The following is a 23,486-nucleotide window of genomic DNA, read 5'->3' as shown; positions in this document are numbered from 1 at the left end:
ACCCACTTAAGAGGCCAAGTCAGTAAGCACTTAGCTTCATAAGGAATGTGATTTTTTTTAATTCACATAAAAACTATGCTAAATCATAGGAAATATAACCTAAAAAACATTTTTTACCATATTTGTGCAAATATCGTACTTAAACTGTTTCCATAGTAACGAAGCTCATATAGCATGCTATATAGTCTATAATTTTGGGAAAATCATCAAAAATATGGCATTTTAGCATGTCAAAACAACAAAGAAACTGTAGATAATATTTATTTTCAATAATTCCCATAAGGATATGATCAATTATAACAAATAACAATATGTCAGTTGTAACTTTATATATTATTTTGTAGTTGCTATGGTAACTTGAAGAAAACATGTGTTTTCGGTTAAAAATCAAGAAAAATGCGTTACAATTGTTCAAGTCCCCTGCTTAAAAACGCAACAGAGCTGACTTTTCTAAATCACATTTTCTTGAAGCAAATTAGCTGTACTATCAACTTATCGAATAAAATTTGGTAGCCCATGATCTAAAAGAAAAAAAAATTTAACAAAAAATTTCCATTTTTGGGGTAATTTCACAAATTGATCAGGAAATATTTGGATACAATGTGATGACCTACAATATTTTTTTTGTCATTTTAGTAAACATTTTAAATGGAAAACATAACAGGGTCAAAGAACAATATGATAACAGTCATTTTCACAAGTAAAAAAAGCCCATAGCAACCGGATTTACACCATAGCAACATTAAAAACTACCTTTGAACCAGGCCTATGTTGCTTAAATTTTAATTTCTGGTCATGTTCAAATGTTTTATCATGTATCTAGAAAGTATTTACAAGCAACATTGAATTACAACAATACTATAAAAAAAATATGACCCAACAGCCCTTTTAGCCATAACAAATATTCCATTTCAACATAATTGGTGTTCAGTAAAAGAAGTTTTTTAGTAAAAAATCACATTTTTTTTTACATAGCAAGGTATGATAATTGTTTTAAAAAAAAATATATAAATGCAATGTCAGAAGATAACATCTGCACTGAAAGCAGCAAAAATGAAATACTAAGCAACATTTAAATTACCTTAACAACAGGGTAAAGTGTTTGCTAAAATTTTCAATCTTTTAATGTCACTTTGGAATTGCACCATTTTTTTTTATAATATTATTAAACAAGGTGTTCACATTTAATCCTGTATTCCATTAACAGTAAACACAATCAATAACAACCTGCACATCTTTCTTCAACACGGTTAGCTGTGAAAGTCCATACTTTATCAATCATTGTCAGCACAGAAGGTACACATTATCTCAATTAACATTTTTGATATTCACAAAACCATGCTAAAATTTACAAACAGGAGATTGTACACTCTCTTTTAAAAATCAAGACAAAATAAGCCATGGCATGTGTTCATTGCACAAAAATATATTTGTTTTACCAAAACCAGCTTGATCACACATCAAATTACATAAATACCTTAAAATTGCATCATCAGATGATACTATATAATAGCATCAGTTTTACATCAATTGGGACTTAATGTTGTTTCTGCTTAGTTCATTCACAATTTATGTAAATGGTTTTGATCTTCATATATTTAGTAAACTCATGTCTATTGTTGAAGGCTGTATTATTCAGTTTTTGTATTCATAATAATAGTGGGAGTGAATTAGCTTTGTATTTTAAATATATTTAAGGGCAGGTAATTTTTTTACAGATAGTTGATCAGGTTTTTGGTCAATTCATCATCTACTAATTATTCAACTGAATATTTTCTAAAATTGCAATTTTAACCTCAGTGATAATTACATCAGATATTTGTTAGATATCTTTCCATGAAGAAGTGAAATAATGCTATATAGGTCTATTGTTGGTTAAATATATATATATAAGGGTATGATTTTTTTAATATTCAAAATACATGTATAGGAAAAGGCTGTGGTACTGGATATTTTGATGTCAGATCTAGAGCTTTTCACAAAAAAGATGAAAGTTTCAAATCAGATATTTGCTACTTGATGTTAAACTTACATCAAACAAACTAAAGTATTATTTTTTAAGCATTTATAGAGAAGATTTTTATTAATTTAAACTACATGTATCAATCAGATCAGAGGTATTGGAAAAAGACCAAAAATGTTAAATGTTTACTGTACAGTATTTGCTAATACAGTTAGCTGAGACATCTCAGTTCTTGATTCTTCTGCTATCATATCACAATCGTCATAAACAGTATTTGATGCTTGTCTTTTTTTTAGTGAAAGTCTGCTAAAAAAACTAGCAATTTGAGAAGGAGAAAGAAAGTGTTCAAGTTGAAATTTCCGGATCCCCTTACTGTTCTTTACATGTCTCATCTCTTTTGCCACATCATCTGGGTCACACTTATATCCAGTAGATTCACCAAACTGAAATTTCTCTGTCATGTATTCTATTTGCTCTTTTGAAAATCTCTTTACCTCTCGCTTATTCTTTAATGCCCATCCTTTCTTTAATGTAGATTCTGCTTGTAATGCATGTGTTGTACCAGAATGAAGTACTTTTTCAGCAGAACTTTTGCTTTCCATTAAAGAAGCATGTGTTATTTGTGTACGCTCCTTTATATTCAAATTATTCTTAGGGAAGGTATGTTTACCTCTGTCGAGGTGGTTACATAATTGTCCATATTTCAAAAATGTTGCAATGCAACCGTCTTCAGGACATGTAAATACATTACTACAAATGTTGTCTTCTTCTTCGAGCTCTTCATTTCTAGTTACAGGTACTGGAATGCTTGTATTCAAGGATGATTGAGCAATGATTCTCCATATCACAGTACTTTCACATTTTTTAACAAGAGATGGAATTTCATTTAAAGATTTGGAAGAGAAAACTTTGCCAATGCCAATTTCGAATTGCTTCCAAGCTGTAATTTCATTGTTTGAAAAGAAAAAATTGTACATAAAACTTATATTTTCAATCTTGGATGTTTTTAAACTTTTGATGGGACTAGGTGGCAATGCAACAACTACTTTAACATTTTTCATTGTTTTTTCTACAGCTGACTTGAATTCTATAGCTGTTATTACATTATTGCCTTCATTTACATATCTTCTTATGCATGCTTTGACATGGGCAGCCTTTCTGTCACAAATTGACTTTCCACCTTGTGGATCAGAAAAGTCCATCCTATTTACTTTTATATTGTACGGATTGTCATTCAGAGCAGTGACTGACAATATGCCATATGATGAATGGTAACATCCAGCATTGTCCGATCTTAAATACAGAGTGTCAACGTTGTTGTTAGTGGAATTGACATGGTGTAGTAGGTCTTTCAATATAGCATTGGAAGTGACAGCATCTTGCGTAGCAGTATCAAAGATGTGCAGAACTGTCAAACTGTTTTTTCCTTCTTTTTCTTGGAATGTTATGACACTGACATGCCAGGAAAGACCACGTTTGGCAAACCAATTAGACTGAGATTCTCTGAAAAATAAATTTACTTTGAAAAACAAAAAAATAGCACAAACACAGGTGTTCAAGTAAAATATGTATGTTAAGGTGCCTTTAACAATTTAAAAAAAAAATTGTGCTAGCATAATTTATAGGTGGGGTTGAGCACACACAAAACTGTAAAACACATGTCCTGTCATATGTTTTTGTGCCTGTCCAAGAATGAGAACCTGTAATCCAGTGAACTAAGATTGGGTTGCTGTCTGCTATTTTTTCTCTTTTATTATGTGTACATGTTAGTTTTCTCTGTTGCATTGTTTTGCATATTGTCATACCAGCCCTTTTCTAGCTTACAATACATTATAGATTATGTCCATTGTTGAAGGCTGTAACCTGTATCTGTAAGCATCTTTGTCCTTTTGATCTAATTTGGATAGTATTTAATCACATCTCCTTATTTTTAAACAGAATGTGTGAAAAGTATTGATGTTCAAATGCAGAAACTAAAAATATAGACATACACAAAGGCTAGTCATTTTCTATCTAGACAGAACACTATAAAATCTTTATGACCAACTCACATTTTTTGGTCAGATTGTAGATTGTATAATGAAACTATGTATGCATCTATAACTTGTTGGACTGATTATCTAAATATTGATGTAATTGTTACATAAAATATGGCAATTATAGTTGTAGAAGAAATGTGAAAATATAGTCTATATCATGTGGCTAAAAAAGTAATTGCAAACAGGAAGTAGTTATATGGCAGTTCCACATTTACAACTCTTCATTGTCAAGTTGCAGACCAAATATGAATTCATTTAAAATACATTTAATTTAATAAAACACACATATATATATATAAAACATGTATATACCTATACTGTAATGGAAGAAATTTCATTGCCCAGTCTCTTTCAATTAAAGCTTCATTTGGTTGCAATGTGTCTAAAACTTTCCCCCTTGCCCTGTCTTGGTTGACAGATCTCACAATGTGTTTCTTCCACTCTATAATTGTTTTAATACCCTGTAATTAAATAAATAAAAATGTGTTGAAGTGTCAAAATAGCCAGGTTGCAAAATATATGACTTATCAATGTAGAATGTTTACTATGTAACTGCAATTACATCAAATATAAAAAAGAAGATGTGGTATGATTGCTCATGAGACAACAACTAACCACGAAAGATCAAAATGACACAAACATTAACAAATATAGGTCACGGTACGGCCTTCAACAATGAGCAAAGCCCATACCGCATAGTCAGCTATAAGTTTTACAATTTACTGAAAAGTTACCTCTCAAATCTGGACAAATAAGAAAAAAAACCTCAAACAATTCCTTAATATCAGGCAAACAATTTCATCATAAGTGCAGTCTTCCTTTTAAGTTTAAGGGATCTAGGTAGAAAACTCTAGTAGTTGGCTACACAAAATTTGTACTCTCTTTCACAAATTTTGCTGAACAAAGTTCCAAACTCTTAATGAATGAAAAATCATTTAATGCTGCTATTCGGGATTGTGATTATGATTTAAATTGTGTACATGATATGGGCATGTGCAAAAGTCTTTAGTAGTTGGGGCTAAATAATTTTGAACATTTATCATTTTTTTTTGCTACATTTTTAAATGTATCCTAGTGCATGTAGTGTGTAGACACTGTCCAATATAAAAAAAACAAAACAAATAGTGCCCTATATAATGTTGAATAAATACCTGTACAATAATGTATTTTGTGTCATCTTGTTGTTCTTGGTTTGTATATGTTATGCTATCTGCAGCATCCTCTATCAATTTCAAAGTTGTGGTCAGAGCTTCACAGTCATTACAAGAAAGATGATGGGTATGTGTACATTTACTACAGAAACTGTTTTCTTCAGATGACAGGCCAAATCTGCCACAATGATCAGGAACTTCTGAGTCCAAACTAACATGTAACTGAAAAACAAAAAATATACTGTAAGCTATACCTTTAAAGATAGTAAAGCAGTACGAGACTGAAAGTTTAAAAAAAGCCTCACTTTTGAAGGACGTACAGTGACATACACATGATACAGATGTAATTGTTTGTGTCAGTCTTCACTTGAGGAGAGTTGTCTCATTGGTAATCCTACCACATCTTCATTTTTTATATTTCGTATACACAAATACAACAATTTCTTATATTTTGGTATGCACAAAGAAATATGATAAAAATATCAACCAGATTCTCAAATTATTTACTAAATAATTACTGACAAATCATTAATTAGCTGAGTGTCATATAATTTGTTTTTATTGAAACACACATGTATCTGGCAGTCCTTTATTTATTGTAAAAGTTTGACTGCATTTAAAAATAAGTTACAATTATGACATATATACAACATTTGAACGAGATCCATCAAGAAATGAAGGTTATTAATACAAAAACCTATCTGGTCAAAACAAAATGGTTGAAGACAAGTGGTCTGACAGACAGGTCAAAATTATGTTGATGATGATCACTATTTGTAATTCACCAATCTTTTACCCTTTTCTGAAACAATAGTGTAACATTACAAATAGAAAGGGTTCATAATATAGAAATACCTTGTAGTGCAGTTTTAAATACTGCTTCCCTTCCATGAGCTGCTTGCTGATCTTTTCTGCCCATTCTTGTCCTTTACCTCCTTTTCCTAATGTCATTACCACACTTTTCAGGTTATCGAAAGCCTGGCTACCATCAGCAGCAAAATTGTCTAAACCTTTCATGGACTTTCTCACATTAGGCTCAATGGCTTCAAGCAGTCTCATGTAAGTCCTTTCAGATAGAATATCAGCGTTCTGGGTTTCTTCACAATACTTTAAATACAGTGTTACTGTTCTTGTACGTACACTATTTAGAATAATCTTAGGAACTTTGAGTGTAATACCAGATGAGATTTTATAAGTGCATTCTCCAAATGGTGAATCAGTCATTATAGCTGGTGAAAGTATGAACTCTAAAAAGTTTTCTATCTGTTGAATAGTAGCCTTTTCTCTAAATTGTTTTTTCTGTAAAACTGGCTTGCCAACACCAACAACCTCAGCATGTTTACGAGCAGATGAAAATTTATATCTTGATAAATCTGGAATATAGTCTTTGAGTTGATTGTAACTGTAATCTTGTACTAGAAGAGAGAGAATTTGTCTCTGTGTTCCCCAACTTGACATACTGCTATATGCTTTTGAAAATGACTCAAGAGTCTGATCTTTGTATGCATTAGATTCATATAGAACCTCCTCAAATAGTGATTCCTGTTGTGGAACCAATATACCAAGTACACTGTGCATTATTCTTTTTGCTTTCCTGACATAATCATTTTTTGTCCTCTCAGATGCAAGATCAAAGTCAACAGTTAACGTTTTTTTCACAGGACTTATATCTACTGTTTCCAGAAAAGAATTCAGTGACATTTTCCTTTTTCTTGATGGACTTTCCTGTGAATCTTGCCACTCTGAATATTGAGATGACTGTGAATACACAGATTCTGATATGCAGTCGTCCATGCTGTCCATGCTAAGGCAGTCTGTTTGCAAATTTTCCTGAAACATAGATGTAAATTATTAAAATAATGAGTGTTCTGCCTTTTTTTTTTACCCGGTATGGGACTTTCTATTGCCATGCAATAGTCACAGCAATAGTCACATAATGCATGTTACCATATAATATGGTTATCATCAGTTTTACAGGACATAATGTGTGTACCATGTGGAATATAGACATAGAGTAACCTCTTTGGTTTTATGATTACAGGACTACAGAATGTATATATTATACTATTGTTCTTAAAACAATTGTATAAAAGACTTGCCTCTTCTTTTGTTTCTTCCATTATAAATTCAGCATTTGTAGACTCAGAAGCTTCAACATTGCAATTACTATTCATGCTACTTGAAGGCTGAAAAAAGATAACAGAGTGAAAAAGATGAACACACACACATATCTCATCTTTACAACTTTAAACTGACCATTATTACTTATAGCTGACTAAACGTATAGGTTTTCTCCTTTTTATTACAAACTTGGTAAATGGTCTAATTTGGTAGGTCATATTCATGAAAAGGGAAGGGTATGGAAGTTACAATATAAGTTGCATATCTAATATCATCTGTGATACGGTTATTGAACTTTGGTGGATAGTTGTCTCATTGGCAAACAATACTGCATATTTTTATTTTCATTATGCCATATGTCTATGTAGGTGACATAGAAGGATAATAGAGAAACCAAAGAAGGTCATTGACTGAAATGTCTTACAAAATGGTTTAATTATTATAATAATTGTAAATACTAGTATATAATAAGGGGTGGATAGATGAATCATTGTCCATTTAATGTTCAAAGTCCATGGGAAAATATTACATGCATATCTAGACGAGAAGATGTTAGTGGATATTATTATGAATCCTGCTCTGAACTAAATCAACAAATGAAATTCAAATCTTAAGTAAATATAAATTTCAATACTTTAATAAATATTAGCTATCAGCTGAATTATAAATTACAGCTATTTTCCTAATACAAGTAGAGCAAAACTTTGGTTAGCTCGCTTGCTTTGTTTGTATATTGTACAATCATATTAGAATATGATATTTACAGGTTAAACTTTGCCTATAAATTTATTGTTATAAGATGTCAATCTTGTCTACAAATCTTGTATAAACAATTATACAAACAAAGCAAGCAAGCCAACCAAAGTTTTACTTTGCAAGCATTAGTAAATCAGCTGTAAAGGTTTTATCTTAAGCCCTATTGCAATAATGAGTTAAATGAACCTGTCAGTATAGAAAGTTCAATGTGCTTCAGTCAGTATCCCATTGTGTCAAACAATTGAAACATGTTCCATTATCACACGTATCTAGTAGGAAATTATATGAAGGAGCAGACGTACAAATCTAATATAGGTGGCATAGTTACCAATGCAACCTGAATATCAATCTATTACTCCAGATAAACAGATCTATGTTGCTTCCAATAATCAAAAGTAGGCCAATATTTTTTGGGTGATAATTCTACTTAAAAAGCAATAATGACTTAACAGGAACTGATTTAAAGCAAAAGAGCACAGAACGTTAAATTATTTTTTTTGATAGGAATAGAACATACTGGTAAGAAAATTTTCATATCCTTGTTTTGACTTACATTTGGTTCAACTCTGTTTTCCTTGTCTGCCATTCTTTGAACAAGTTCTTTTCTGCATCTTGAACACACCCCTGTAAAATTGAAATTGAAAATTTAATTGTAGCAAGAAAGCATATTTCAAGACATTCATTTTCATTTTAAAAATAAGAATGATCATATGGCTGATTCACTTCTCCCGACTCCTTGGGCTAATTTGCTTATAAATGATAGTACAAAACGGGTGGTTCATTTTTTTATATGCATGTCCCAAGTTAGGTACATCGTTAGTAGTTTTTGCATGTTTATTCTTTTATGTTCTTAAAAATTGTTCCTGTGGAGATTTTTTTTTGTACAACTTTTATAGACTTGGGATGATGTCTGACATATTGTTGAAATGTGTAATTTGGTGAAGATTGTATGTTTACCTCTAGTCTAGATGTATGTGTTTACATTTGTTATTGGGGGTCTGTCTAATTTAGCTGGGGTAGCTTATTGTATTCAGTGACACAATTTCAGATAACCAAATGTATGTCTGTATCAGGATCAAAATGACATGTACATCAGATTTTTTGTTCAAAGAGTCACATGCAGACTACCAAGTTATTGGTACTAGCTCACATGAACATTTGATTCATATATATGAGCTGGCAATTGGAACAGCAACAAAATACATGTAAGCATGCACAAACCTGATCCAATTCCAAGTAGGACATGATGATATTTCTTGAGAAAAATAGACTGCTCCTTTGTGATAGTGCCTTTCAAGTTGCTCTTACTGTTTGTACATTTCCATCCTATGGAACATAGTGTACTTGGTCTCCAACCAACACCAAGAGCAAACCTTTAAAAATTGAAAAATTAAAAGGTAATAACTTACTAGAACAATAAATTCTATGTAAAAATCACAACAAAAACAGCCATGATATCGAGTCCGAAAAAATCTTGTTATTACTTCAGTACAGATTGTTCATTTGAGGGTGGATTGACTTTTTTTCTTCTAAAAACAACTTATTTTTTAGAATCAAATAAATACAATGATCTAGTTACCCTAATCTTTAAAGCACACCTCAATTTTTTTTTCTCATATACATGGGGTCATTGCACAAATCCTATCAGGAATGTGGTAATTGACATTTTCAGCAGTTACAACTTTAGAAAATTAATCATAATTTGGATAGACAAGGGCTCAAGTTCTGGAAAGTTATTCTTATTCTTAGAATAAAAGTAGCCTAGGTACCTGTGTTTCGGGCATATAGTTAGCGTATCATCATCTTCCTCAAAAAGACCAGCTCTTATCTTCAATAATGAACTTTCACTGTCAATACTCCTACGACTTATTGAATATTTGTAAAGATGCGAGTCCACTGAATCTTTACAACATGTTAGGGGAAGAATTCGACTTGGCCAGGTCTTTTTATATTCAATTAAGCCACACTGCTGTACTGTTGAATTAACAAAACTGCAAACAAATTGTGACTCGCCTGTAAATACAAATACATGTATGAATATCATAATGTGAATGTATTTAAGAGAAGTTTAGTTAACAATGGTTAATAATAATTTGTTTTACACCTTTTAGCAAAGTTTTATGCAGACTTTACTATATTATAATACAGTATTGTCAAATGATTGTGTTTTGCTCATTGTTGAAGACAATATCAAGTGACTTTCATTTGATTAATTATACTCTATGTTATTTGTACAAGCTGGTCTTATTGGCAATTATAATCACATTTATAATTGCTACCTAGATCATATAGATGAAACAATTGAAGATTGTTTTCCCTTCATGATTAGAATAGGTAACTTATCAACTAGTTTGAACTCATATAAGCAACACGACTGCTGCAAATGTGGACCAGGATCTGCTTACCCTTCTGGAGCACCTAGTTTCACATCAAAATTTAGTGGGGTTTGTGTTGCTCAGTCTTTAGTTTTCTATGTTGCTTTTTATGTACTTATGTTTGTCTTTTTCTTTTTTAGCCATGGTTTATTTTCAGCTTATGAGTTTGAATTTCCCTTTTGTATCTTTTCCTCTTGATCTATTGAATAATAATAATATTTGTATTTTAAACAGTAAGCTATGGACAAATTAGATAATTTGCATAAAAATAGAATGGCATGAACTATATACTTTCAATAACAATGAAATTAGGGCATTTTTGGTAATGCATGTTTCATTATCATGATTATAATACATTATTCTGATTGGCTAACTGCACACCACATGTTATTCCTCAAGCAATTGCATTACACAATAAAGCATATATCAGTCATAATAACACAAGGTCCCACAATAAAGTCCACAGGTGAATTAAATAAAAAAAAATGATATGACTTGTGGTTTCTTTATCCTAGCTTAAAAAAGTAATTATAAGAATTGCATGCTTCTTTTTGTAACTTATAGGGTTGTAAAAGCTTTGACTGTGCCCAAATTTTTGGAATGAAGAGCTTACACACTTCATACAAAATGTACTTCGGTCAACACTTTTACACCCTAATGAAGTTACAAAAAGAAGCATTCAATTCTTAAATAAATTTAAATATTTCACACTATAATGATCATGTGTACTGTACTAAAAGTCAACATGCACAACTTGGGGTTAAATTTACCTTTAACTAATAATCTTCAACCTGATATGGAACAGAGCATCTAACATATGTACAGGCTTACAAATTAACAGACATACATACAGACCAGAAAACATAATCACCATCATAGGCACAGTGTAAAAAAATAACCATTGTTTAAACATGTATGTGAACCTCTAGTCCAAATAGTTATGACGTCTGGCAAGGCTTTTTAAAAAAAATTCTGGGAGTAGGAAGGCGTCCCAGAAAAAAAAATAGCCTTGCCAGACGTCATCATTATTTGGACAAGTCAACCTCTAAATGTTTTTTGCCTAATTGAGTTATTGGGTTGATGTCCTCCTTGACCTGGCTTTTTTCTATTATTTACATTATAGACCAAAAAGTTATAACAAGCATGAAGTCTTTAGTCTCAGCATGTGTCCATATTATATTATAAAAATATGTGCATGCAAAAAATGATAAACCTGGTTGTTATTTTTAAGCCCTTTTATTTCATCATGTTCATAGGTATAGGAAGATATGGTGTGAGTGCCAATGAGACCACTCTCCATCAACAATTTGAAAAAGTAATCCATTATAGGTCAATGTAAAGTAAACCATTATAGGTCATAGACATGATAAAAAAAATATTTCGTTAAATAAATAGGGTGGGCATCTTTAAATACATATATATTAAAAGAAAAAGTTTGAGTCAGGATTCCTATGAAAAATCTCATTATTGTGCTCTTTCCAATAAAATATTGAATTGAATTGAATTATGAATGATAAATTTACAAAATAAAATATATTTGTTTGTTGTTTGAGATTTCAAAATCACCCCCCCCCCCCCCCCAAAGTTTACTAACATCCATAATCTGACATATTATCTAAAACTTACCATTGGCAGATCAATAGGTGGGTCAGGGGTTTGGAACCCTCTTTTTTTTATGACAACCAATGGTGAATGCATTTGAATGGGAGCATATAGTTGGACACCCCTTTTACTCTGGGTTGGGCCCCCCTTTTTTAAATGGTTGGATCCTCCCCTGTTTACACTGAAGGAACAGTTATCACCTTCATTATGACATCATGATTATATTCAGAGACAAAGTCAGTCATTAGTTTAGAACTATCTTTTGAGAAACTTTTTTATTACCAATACCATGTTATAGTATACATGTTATACAGAATTTTAATGTAAATATGAATTTTAAAGAAACTTACAGGCATTGTTTTCTGTCATGTTTAATAACGATTCCTCCTCCTGTTCCACATTATCATTGCTTCAGAGTGTGAAAAACAAAACCGTCTGCTTGTCTGCTTGTTGACAATGACAATCTTGTCAACTTCCTGTGCATTTAGTTTATCTCTAGGCGAAGAGTTCAATCAGGGGAGATAATCATCTTCAATACAAGCACTTTTAGTACTATGTTCTGAAGCAAATTTTGTCTTTTCTAGTTGCTGGCTACCAATTTTTATTTTTGAACTTATTAGTCCAAATTATTCATTTTGGAGTACATATCGAATATTTCCACAACTGTGTTGCGTTTTTGAGTTTTATCATTTCACAGAAGTCAAGAAAAATTCTGATTTCGAATCAAAAAGGACCATTTTATCTAACAAACAACAAATTAACACATATTTTTGGGCTATTAATCACTATGAACACTTGAAAATGTCACATACAATCAGCCTGAGCAATATTTTTTTTATTTGTGATCTATATCAAAATAAAACACAATACTGTAACAATTCACATTTTTCAACAAAATTGTTTATCCGTTACCATGGAAACAGTGGATATACAACTTCAGTAACATGTATATGAATTACCAATCATATATGCTACCATATATCAAAACATCAAAAGGAAATATTTTTTTTCACTTTCCGGTCATAATATGGACAATACTTGATAGTTACTGACACTGTCTCTTAATATGTCAGTAAGACTTACGACTATTGCGAATGTCAATATGTTTCAAATCAACTCAGACTTTTAAAGATTGATTAATACATGTCAAAAATTTACACTAACAGTATCTAGAACAAATAAGAAAACCTACGCGAAGAACATTAATTTTTAATCTTGTTGACCATAATAATATAGATATATGTACAATGTACGTTTGTTCGTTCGACATACTAGGCTCTATTTTTAAATGTTTTCTTTAAAGTTGAACCAAAATCAAAGATACACATCAATAGAATCTCGTATGCGGTGAATTATGGGTACCAAATAAAATCTTTAGAATATATTGAGTTGTTATACCCAATAGAAATGTAGATAATATGACAAATCACCATTGTAAGCGTTATCACGCATACCGTTCCTAATGCAGGAAACGAAATTGGTGTCTTTAGAAATATTTTCTACAATATCACAATATAAGACGAGTTAGTAAATATGCAGGGATGTATTTTGTTTTGCGTTCGAAATAAGTCTGAAGAGAACGTTGGCTTAACTTAAGTCACTTAGTGTGACCTTTTGGAATAAAGCTTTAACTTCATGGTCGATGGTTTAAAAATTGAATTAAGTGTTGAGGATAAATAATTTTGTCCTATGATTAAAAATTAAGTATGAAATCATAGATAAATATGTAGATCAAGACGGAAGAATTGTTTTAATCAACATAGAAATCGATAAAAGTATATTTACCTTTGTAAACCTTTATGCCCCAAACACATGTAAAGATAGAAATATATTCTTGAAAAAAGCTTTAAGTGTCATTGAAAAATATAGTCTTGGTATAATTATCATAGGCGGTGATATGAATGAAACGCTTAATATAAAAGATAGAAAAAGTAATAAAAAAGATCAACAAAAAATAAAAAATAAGACAAATGGGCTAAAAACTCTGATAAAAAAACTAAAAGTTATAGATATATGGAGAGCTATAAATCCAAATAAAACGCAATATACCTGGAAAAGGAAAAATAATGAAGTAGCTAGTAGAATTGATTATTTTCTAGTAAGTGAAGATGTGAGACCAAGAGTACTCAGCACTGATATACGACCTGCAACAATTCAATATACAGATCACTTAGCGATTTCACTTAAAATTAATCATTGTCAAGGGAACAAAGGAATGTGATACTTCAAATTAAACAACAATATTCTTAACGACGAATCATACAAAATAAAAATAAATACTTTGATAGATAAATATGAAAAATTAAGAAATAAAAAAAGTCTAGCAATCGTGTGGGATCTTTTTAAAATAGAAGTAAGAGAGAAAACTATAGAACATTGTAAATTAAAAGCTAAACATAAAAGAGATGAAATTACAAAACTAGAACAAGAACTTAAACTTTTGAATGAAATTCATGATAACAACCTGGATGGAAAAAATAATTTGCCAAATATAATAGATTCAATAAATAAAACAGAAGAAACGCTACAAACTCTATATTCAGATAAAATAAAAGGGGCACAAATAAGATCACGAGTTAAATGGATAGAAGAGGGCGAAAAAATACAAAATATTTCTTGGGATTAGAAAAATCAAGACAAACAAGGAAAAACATTACTGCTATAAGGGACAGTAAAGGAGAAATAACAGAAGATCAAGGCAAAATATTAGATACGGGGAGAAATTATTATGTCAATTTATATAAGTCAACTAACCCTGATCTAACAGAAATTGAAAATTATATTGAAAAAACTAAAATAAATTACAAATTAAGTGCAAAAGAAGGCAATGAAATTGACGTCAACCTGACAATAGAGGAATGTACACAATCTGTTTTTAAAATGAAACTTAATAAAACACCAGGTATCGATGGTCTCTCAATTGAATTTTATAGAGCTTTCTGGTCAAACTTACAAAACTTTGCTGTAGATGTTTTTAATAATTGCTATGAAAAAAAAGAATTAACAAATTCTCAGAAACTTGGATTGATTACCCTTATATACAAGAAAAACGACCCATTAAATTTAGATAATTATAGACCAATTACCTTACTAAATGTAGATACCAAAATTATAGCATACTCTCTTGCACAAAGACTGAAACCAATATTGCATAAAATCATTCATAGTGATCAAAACGGTTATGTAAAAAACAGATATATAGGATTTAATATTAGACAAATCCAAGATATTATAGATTATTCGGAAAAATTCAATGTAGATGGAGCTATCCGATTTTTAGACTTCACAAAGGCATTTGACTCGCTAGAATGGAAATTTATGTATTGTTCTTTAAAGAAATTTGGCTTCCAGGAATCTCTTTTGAGGTGGATAAATACGTTATACACAGATATAAAGGGTTGCATATTAAATAATGGTTGGATTTCAAGACCCTTCAACATTGAGCGCGGAATCCGTCAAGGGTGTCCCGCGAGTTCTATAATTTTCGTAATTGCTGTTGAAATTTTAGCTAGTAGATTAAGACAAAATAAAAATTTCAAAGGTTTTCAAATTAAACTAGATAATAAAACCCATACATTAAAATTAAGCCAGCTTGCAGACGACACCACTTTATTTTTAAATTCAAAACAAGAAGTGTCATTAACTCTGAATATTATAGAAATTTTTGGATCACTTTCAGGCCTAAAGCTTAACCGAAATAAAACAGAAGGAATATGGCTCGGCAATTTAAAGTCCTGCAAAGATAAAGTTGAAAACATTAATTTTACACAAAAACCTATAAAAGTTTTGGGAATATACTTTGGACTTAATAAAAATGAGTGTAAAAAATTAAACTTGCAACGACAATACGAAAAATCTGAAAAAATAATTAAAGATTGGAATAAAAGAAATCTAACTATGTTAGGTAAGATAACTCTTGTTAAATCATTAATCTTACCGAATATTACTTATGTTGCATCTGTAATGCCTGCGTCACACTGTCCCGATTTTTACGCCGATGGCAACACGATAATGGAAATTTTCAAAATCGGGGCTGATCGTATCCAGATCGGGCTATTCGTAGTGCCATCTTTAACCATCTTTAACCATCGGCCACTTTTTCTAGCCTTCGGGGACAACTTCGGGAAGGGTTCTAAATTTTTTAACATGTTAAAAAATCCACGAAGGTGCGCCCGATGTTGAGGGTTCGTATTGAGTTCGTATCACCATCCTCAATATCGTAATGTCACCGGGAATACATCTTTGCACATCGTATTGCATTCGTGTTTCAATCGTTTCCATCGGACATTTTTGACATTACGATGTCTACACGAATGAATCACGAAGATACCCGAAGGTCTTACGATGGCAACACGACTTCGTGAAGACCTCGTAATCCCGTCGTGTTGCCATCGAATAAAAGTACGAAGGCGACAAGATAGAAATACGACGGCAATAAATCCAGCTAAATGTAAGTTAATTTTCGCGCTAAAATACATTTAAAGTGCCATGCGCGATATGCGCGATATGCACTGGTCAGTCCAATACGACAGTTCAGAAAGACGTTCACAAAACATGGAGCTCATATCATATGATTCTATGAGAACAAGAAAGGCGACAGCGTTGTTTCTATTAATTCAAAAGAACAGCTATTACAGGCTCAGGATTTACTTTTACAAGTAAAATATTATTTTTTGTCAATCTTTTATATCAAGTTATATAATTAAAGGTGACAAAGAATTTAGAGTTTTTAATTTAAATAGACAATGTCGGAACATATTCAATTTCTTCTATTCACAACAACAACACGAAAAGACAAAAACGTTAGTTATGATAAGAGCGATATGTTCAGGCCTTTTCCATCTGGATTGTTTCATATCATTACATGCTGGGGTTCCTTTGAATAAACGCGCCTCGTACACCAACACTGCAGGTACACGTATATAGGAAAACCAACTTTTTATTCATTATTCTGATTTTTTATGTATTGTCTGAGTTGTTGTCACACGAAAGTTTACTCCATAATCATTTTGTTTTCTATATGTCATATTTTGCCGCCTTTGTTGCTTTCCCCACATCCTTCCTTTTGTCTATATTATTGTGATATTCTCCTGGAAAGAGCTCTTTTTGAATAAAAGGGATCAACGAACCCATTACCTTACCTTTAAGATAGATCAGTAAACATGGGCATAATTATGGGTGATTATTCAGACTAGTGCACACATTTTACAGTTCAAACAAGGCAATGCCGAGCGTGGCATCCCCTCGTATGTAACATATTGTGAACAAATATGGACACTATATTTGTATATGACACATGCAGAAAAGGGTAAATTGAATATGCATATTTGATACATAACCTATTTTTTTAGAAATCAACCAAAACATTTAGTAACTGGAAATACCTTTAATATTGTCTTTAGAACCAGCAGGTGAAAAAATGAGCAACCAATTTCCTGTGTATTATGCTATTTCAAGGAGAAAAAACAAGTCCATCTGCATGACCTTGACCTTTGGCCTTGAACGTAAAAAATGTCAGATCATTACAAGGAGGAACAATATACCAAGTGTGGTTAAAATCTTTTGAAGCATATTGGTTTTAGAGTGTCCACAAGGGTGATATTGCCTTGTATTACAACTGCCACTGTGACCTTGACCTTTGAACTTTAAAGTCAATAGCGCTTAAGATATTCTTAACGAGTAACACCATACCAAGTTTTGAGCATTTTGGTTCTAGAGTGTCCATAACAATTTTATCTACACGCAATTTACATGTAGTAGGCGAGGGGATAATAAACTTAAGTTTATAAGAATTAGACAAAAACGATATGTTGTCGAAATTCTGTTCGTATTTTTTAGACATCGTATGGCCATCGCGCCATCATCGTAATCCATCGTGTAGCCTTCGTAATCCATCGTGTAGCCTTCGTGATCCATCGTGTAGGCTACGGCTGAGATATGAAGCTTAAATACCCGTCTTCGGTTAACCTTCGTATGTCCATCTTTTGCTATCGTATACAATTTCGGCACCATCGTATAGACTTCGTTATTCATCGTACTTGCTTCGGTCACTTTTTGGTATTTTAACGAGATCGGGACCAACTTCGTACGAACTTACAATTTTAGCATTCGGGTGTCCATCGTATATAAAAATCGGGACAGTGTGACGCGGGCATAACCGAAATTGATAACGAATACCTAGCAAAATTTAAAAAATTAATATACAGTTTTACATGGAATAATAAATCTGAAAAGGTTAAAAGGGATATAATAAGTAAAAATTACCATGCTGGCGGGCTTAAAATGATAAACATAGATAAATATCTAGAAGCGATAAATATTAGTTGGGTAAAAAAACTCATCGACAACGAAGATCTATCACCCAATTGGAAAGTATTACCAAGATTTTATTTTGATAAATTTGGACAAGAATTCCTTATATTTAAAATGAATTTCACCAATATTAATTTGGTCTATAAACTGAAAGAACTAATTCCACAATTTTACTTAAGAATAATCAAATCATGGATAAATACAAAATCTGAAAAGGAATTGGATCATCTATCACATAAACAAATAAGACAGCAGCTTATATGGGGCAATAAAAATATCAAATTAAACGGTAAATGTCTCATCTTCAAAAACTGGATAAACAGCAAAATTCTTTTTTCAAATGACATTATTGATAATAAAGGAAAATTTAATCAAAACATGATCTTAGATAAACTTTCCTGTCATGCTAACTGGTTTTCAGAATATTCTAAATTAATGAAAGCAATACCAAAACAGTGGTTACAAAAGCTAACTAAAGAAGAATCATTAAAAACAAAAGTTACCATTGACTCCGAATATAAATTTAAAGATAAAAAAGGGAAAATGGTATCACTTAAAAACATTTCCTCCAAAGACATTTACATTTCCCTCTTAAATAGATATTATGAAAAACCAATAGGATTTCAAAAATGGGTCAACATATTTATCTTGGAAAACAACACAAACAAAAGACAACAAATGCTAAATTATATCTTTTATTATATACAAGATAATAAATTCAAAATGTTAAGATGGAAATTTCTGCACTACATTTTACCAACCAAACAATTACTTTTCTCTTGGAAAATAACTAAAACTCCGCTATGTAATATTTGTGATGTCATCGAAGATTATGAGCACTACTTTTTAACATGCAAATTTCTGAAATCATTTTGGAATCAAATAAAACTTTTACTTGATAAACTTAAAATAGGACATCACATCTTATCAATTAAATCACTTGTGTACGGATACAAAATAAACGATACAAGTTACTACAGTATTAATGATTTAATTACAATTATTCTTTTTACTGTATACAAAGGATACTATATATCCGAACAAAAAACAAAACAAATTAATATGTTTGAAATTTTCAAAAAAGAATATCATGAAATATTGATAAATAAAGAAGGCAAATACGAAAAATTCCATAATCTGGTTGCAGCAAAAATTAAATTAATTTCATAAATTATAATTTATTATACATCATGTTATCATATTTCTATTCAGTTACATACATGTCATTATTACTATATATACATATTGTGCACTAACAAGTACTAACTTATCAATAAAATGCTATATACTAATGTTAACGAGGCCGGGATAAGGTACCGGTACTTCATGTATCTATAACAAATGTAAAATTCAAATAAAATATTATAACTTTAAAAAAAAAAAAAAAAAAAAAAAAAAAAAAAAAAAAAATAATAATTTTGTCCGATGTAACTGTTGCTTTGATCAGTGAGTCTCAGTGGTAGGCACATTTTCATTTGAAAAAGAAGTACTCGACATATACTGTGAACAATATGTTTACTTCTCATCATCAAAAACTTCTGTAAACAAATTCAATTAACATGTAACATTTTTTAAATTGAATTTGATATAATATTTCTGTTTACAGAAGTAGCAAGGTAAACATGCATGTTAAATGATCTCTAAATAACTTGTGTGGGTTGTGTACTACTAACTGTTGAAACTTGTGAACTTAAAATTCAGTTTGTTTAATCAGGTTTTTTTTTTACCTATAACTAAAAGACGCAAAAGAAAGTTCTGAATTCGACAGAGAGGAGCTGTTAGCCTCATACGAAAATTTACAACAGAAGAAGATTCAGCTTTGATTAATAGTTCATTCCTGTATCGATTTGCGTCTTTTCAACCGTCACCGAACGTTATGAACCATAGAATTTATTGAATGTACGTTCGTCCGTTCGACCTAATAGGCTCTATGTCTTAATTATTTCAATTAAGTTGTACCAAAATCAAAGATACACATCTCTCTCGTAAACGTTCAAAATTAGGTACCAAATAGAATCTTTAGATTGAATTATATTCAAAAGAAATACATACAAAAAAAATCAACATAGTTACTCATTCCGTTCCTAATATAGAAAACGAAATCAATGTTCTAAGAATTTTTTTTGACACTTTCACAATATAAGACGAAAATGTAAAAATGCGAGGGAGGTACTTTGTATTGCATTTAAAAACTAATCGTCGATGGACTTTGTTATATTAACTTCATTTTATATTATTAAATAATAACTTCATGCTTGATGTAAAAAAATGGAATTAAGTGTCGATGACAAAAACTTTTGTGCGATGAAAAAAAGTAAAATCACAAAAATACTGAACTCCGAGGAAAACTCAAAACTACAAGTCCCTAATCAAATTGCAAAATAAAATGATAGAACACATCAAACGAATGGGCCATAACTGTCATATTCCTGACTTGGTACAGGCATTTTCAAATGTAGAAATGGTGGATTGAACCTGGTGTTATAGCGCTAAACCTCTCATTGTATGACAGTAGCATCATATACTATTATATTTACAACAATGCGTGAGTAAAACAGACATGATAAATAAAAGAGTCAAAATATGGGTACAGCAGTCATCACTGTGTCACAATCCTAAAACAAATAAATGTTTTGATGAGGAAGTCTCGGTGGGAGATGTTTTACCCAGCTGTCACTAAAAATGTAAGAAATCTGCAAAGGTGCGAACAAAATCAAAAGCTGCTGTAAACAAATTCAATTATCAAATCACATTGTCCGAATTAAATTTGACATGCCATTTCTGTATCAAAAGTATTATCACGATAAACATGCATGTAGATAAATTTTCCAAAAACAACTGTTAAATGTGTTAAAATAACTCTGGTTTTGTACTACTAACTGTTGAGACCGACTACTGAAACTTGTGAACTTAAAATTCAGTTTGTCGAATCAGTTTTCTGACCTAATATTGAATTTGAACATGATAAACATGTTTTTATTCCCTTTTCTAGAGGTCATACTTACTTACTTGCCATGTGATTAGGGACTTTCCGATTGAATTTTCCTCGGAGTTCAGTATTTTTGTGATTTTACTTTTTACTGCCCGGTATGCCAATGACATGTAAAACAACAACAAAGGTTCTCAAATTCTGTCGGTCTCTGACCATCTTTTCTACTATTCCCCATGTGTTATTTATGGTCTTAAGTTCTCCTTTTACAGCACGTTTCCGTGTGTTTGTTTTGTCTTCCTCGCTTACGCGTTCACTCTAGAATCCAATGTAATTCTGTTCAATGATTTATTTTTATCTCTTCAGTCTTATGACATTCCCAATCCATTTCCATTTCCATTGTCTCGTCATTCATATTGTACCGATGAATAAGAATGATAACATCTTGAAAAAAAATTGGAATACAAAATCAGAAAAAGTTGAGAGTTATAATACGTAAAAATTACAATGCAGGCGACCTCAAAATGATAGACATAAATAAATATCTAAAAGCGATTCATATTAATTGGGAACAAACATTCAGTAATAACGAAAACCAATCACCCAACTGGACAGTCTTACCAAAATGTTTTGAACAACAAATTCTTATATTCAAAATGAACCTTAACAATATTAACTTGATAAATAAACTAAAGGAATTAAATCCCACAATTTTATTTAATAATAATCATATCATGGATAAATAAAATATCTGAATAAATTTCAGATCAACTATCATATAAGCAGATTAGACGGGACAATACAAATATTAAATTAAATGGTAAATATCTCAAATGAGACAATTAATAATAAAGGAAAATTTAATCAAAATAGGATTTTAGATAAACTATCTTGCAATGCTAACTGACTTCCGGAATATTCGAAATGGATGAAAGCAATACCAAATACCGAGGTTACCAGATTTAACTAAAAACAAATCAAGTAAAAATAAACGTTGATACTGACTCCGATTTTTTTAAAGATAGAAAAAGCAAAGAAATTTATATTTCCCTCCTAAAAAGATATACATGTATTATTATAACCAACAGGATTCCAAAAATGCCAAAATGTTTAATTTAGAAAAAAAAAAAAAAAAAAACCAGACAAAAGATAGCAAATGCTTTATCTTTACTTATATTCAAGACAATACATTAGAAATGTTAAGATGGAAATTTCTGCATTTCATTTTATCAGCCAAACAATTATGTTTCTCTTGGAAAATAATTAAAACTCCTTTATGTTACATATGTAATGCAAATTTCTTAAATCTTTTTGGGATCGAATAAAACTATTATTAAAAATAAGACATCATATAACATCACTTGGATCACTTTTGTATGGTTACAAGATAAACGATAAAAATTATTATTACATTAATTATTTAATTATAAATACGCTATGTACTGTGTACAAAGGATACTATATTATTAAGAAAAAAAAAACCCAAGTTAATGTGTTTAAAAATTTCAAGAAGAAAATTATTCAACATTACGAATCCTTGATATATTAAAGAAGGCAAATGTGAAAAACTTCCAAAATTTAGTTTACGTCTTTCAGAGAAAATGTTTTAATTCTAGTATATTTATTGAGTGAACAAAATCAAACAAAATAATAATAGCAGCTAATTAAAGGTTCAAATGAAATCTAAATCTGAATTGATATGTTATAGGACTACCCTTGAATTACTTACATAAATTGTAATTATTATTTCATAACAAAGACTCCATTGTACATGACGAGTTTTGAAAACGATTATCTCAATTAACATTTAAATGTCATATTTTCAAGCTGTCGCAACATATATTTTGCAAATACCGTGAATTATATGCTATATATATGTTACAAAACTGCTGCCAAAAAATTATAAATCAAATCATATTTTTCGAATTGATTTTATTGATATTTTAAAAGTCTTTTTTTTCAACACGATAAACTTGTCCGTAAATCTTTTGATTTGAAAAAAAAAACCAAAAAAAAAAAATGTTGTTACGGTCCTTTAAGAACTCTAACTGTTGAAACGCAGCTTATGAAATGTGAATTTAGAATTCATTTGCCATATCATGATATGTGTTTTCTTTCTAATGCTGACATTTAAATTGTAACAAGATAAGCATATTTGTATATATCTTTCCATATCATCAATCATGTTCCGATACACATTTTAATACGCACCCATCATGCCATAAAGCAGCGTCCCTT

The 23,486-nt window shown here is 30.8% G+C and overlaps 2 protein-coding genes across 2 annotated transcripts; both read right to left on the bottom strand.

The window, feature by feature from the left end:
• Nucleotides 1-243: 243 nt before the first annotated feature.
• LOC143084915 (uncharacterized) lies at nt 244-6,979 on the bottom strand. The gene is made up of 4 exons (XM_076260980.1): nt 6,009-6,979; nt 5,154-5,375; nt 4,315-4,463; nt 244-3,466 (listed from the first exon to the last, which is right to left on the bottom strand). The coding sequence occupies exons 1-4, from the start codon at nt 6,954-6,956 to the stop codon at nt 2,149-2,151; spliced, it is 2,637 nt and encodes an 878-aa protein (XP_076117095.1). The 5' UTR covers nt 6,957-6,979; the 3' UTR covers nt 244-2,148.
• Nucleotides 6,980-7,092: 113 nt separating this feature from the next.
• Nucleotides 7,093-13,057, bottom strand: LOC143084914 (uncharacterized). The gene is made up of 5 exons (XM_076260979.1): nt 12,358-13,057; nt 9,800-10,043; nt 9,252-9,403; nt 8,584-8,654; nt 7,093-7,339 (listed from the first exon to the last, which is right to left on the bottom strand). Exons 1-5 carry the CDS (start codon nt 12,374-12,376, stop codon nt 7,097-7,099), a joined length of 729 nt encoding a protein of 242 aa, XP_076117094.1. The 5' UTR covers nt 12,377-13,057; the 3' UTR covers nt 7,093-7,096.
• Between the last annotated feature and the right edge of the window lie 10,429 nt (nt 13,058-23,486).

The sequence above is a fragment of the Mytilus galloprovincialis genome, chromosome 8, assembly GCF_965363235.1.
Source record: "Mytilus galloprovincialis chromosome 8, xbMytGall1.hap1.1, whole genome shotgun sequence".
NCBI classification, from domain to species: domain Eukaryota; kingdom Metazoa; phylum Mollusca; class Bivalvia; order Mytilida; family Mytilidae; genus Mytilus; species Mytilus galloprovincialis.
This window is presented reverse-complemented; position numbering and strand designations above follow the sequence as displayed.

Coding starts and splice junctions, on each gene's coding strand:
- LOC143084914 (XM_076260979.1), bottom strand. Junction 9,404..9,799: donor ACTATATGCCCGAAACACAG/GTACCTAGGCTA, acceptor CAATTTTTAAAG/GTTTGCTCTTGGTGTTGGTT. Junction 7,340..8,583: donor AAAACAGAGTTGAACCAAAT/GTAAGTCAAAAC, acceptor ATCTTTTTTCAG/CCTTCAAGTAGCATGAATAG.
- LOC143084915 (XM_076260980.1), bottom strand. CDS start 6,956: ATGGACAGCATGGACGACTGCATATCAGAATCTGTGTATTCACAGTCA. Junction 5,376..6,008: donor ATTTAAAACTGCACTACAAG/GTATTTCTATAT, acceptor TTTGTTTTTCAG/TTACATGTTAGTTTGGACTC. Junction 4,464..5,153: donor CAAAATACATTATTGTACAG/GTATTTATTCAA, acceptor ATTTAATTACAG/GGTATTAAAACAATTATAGA.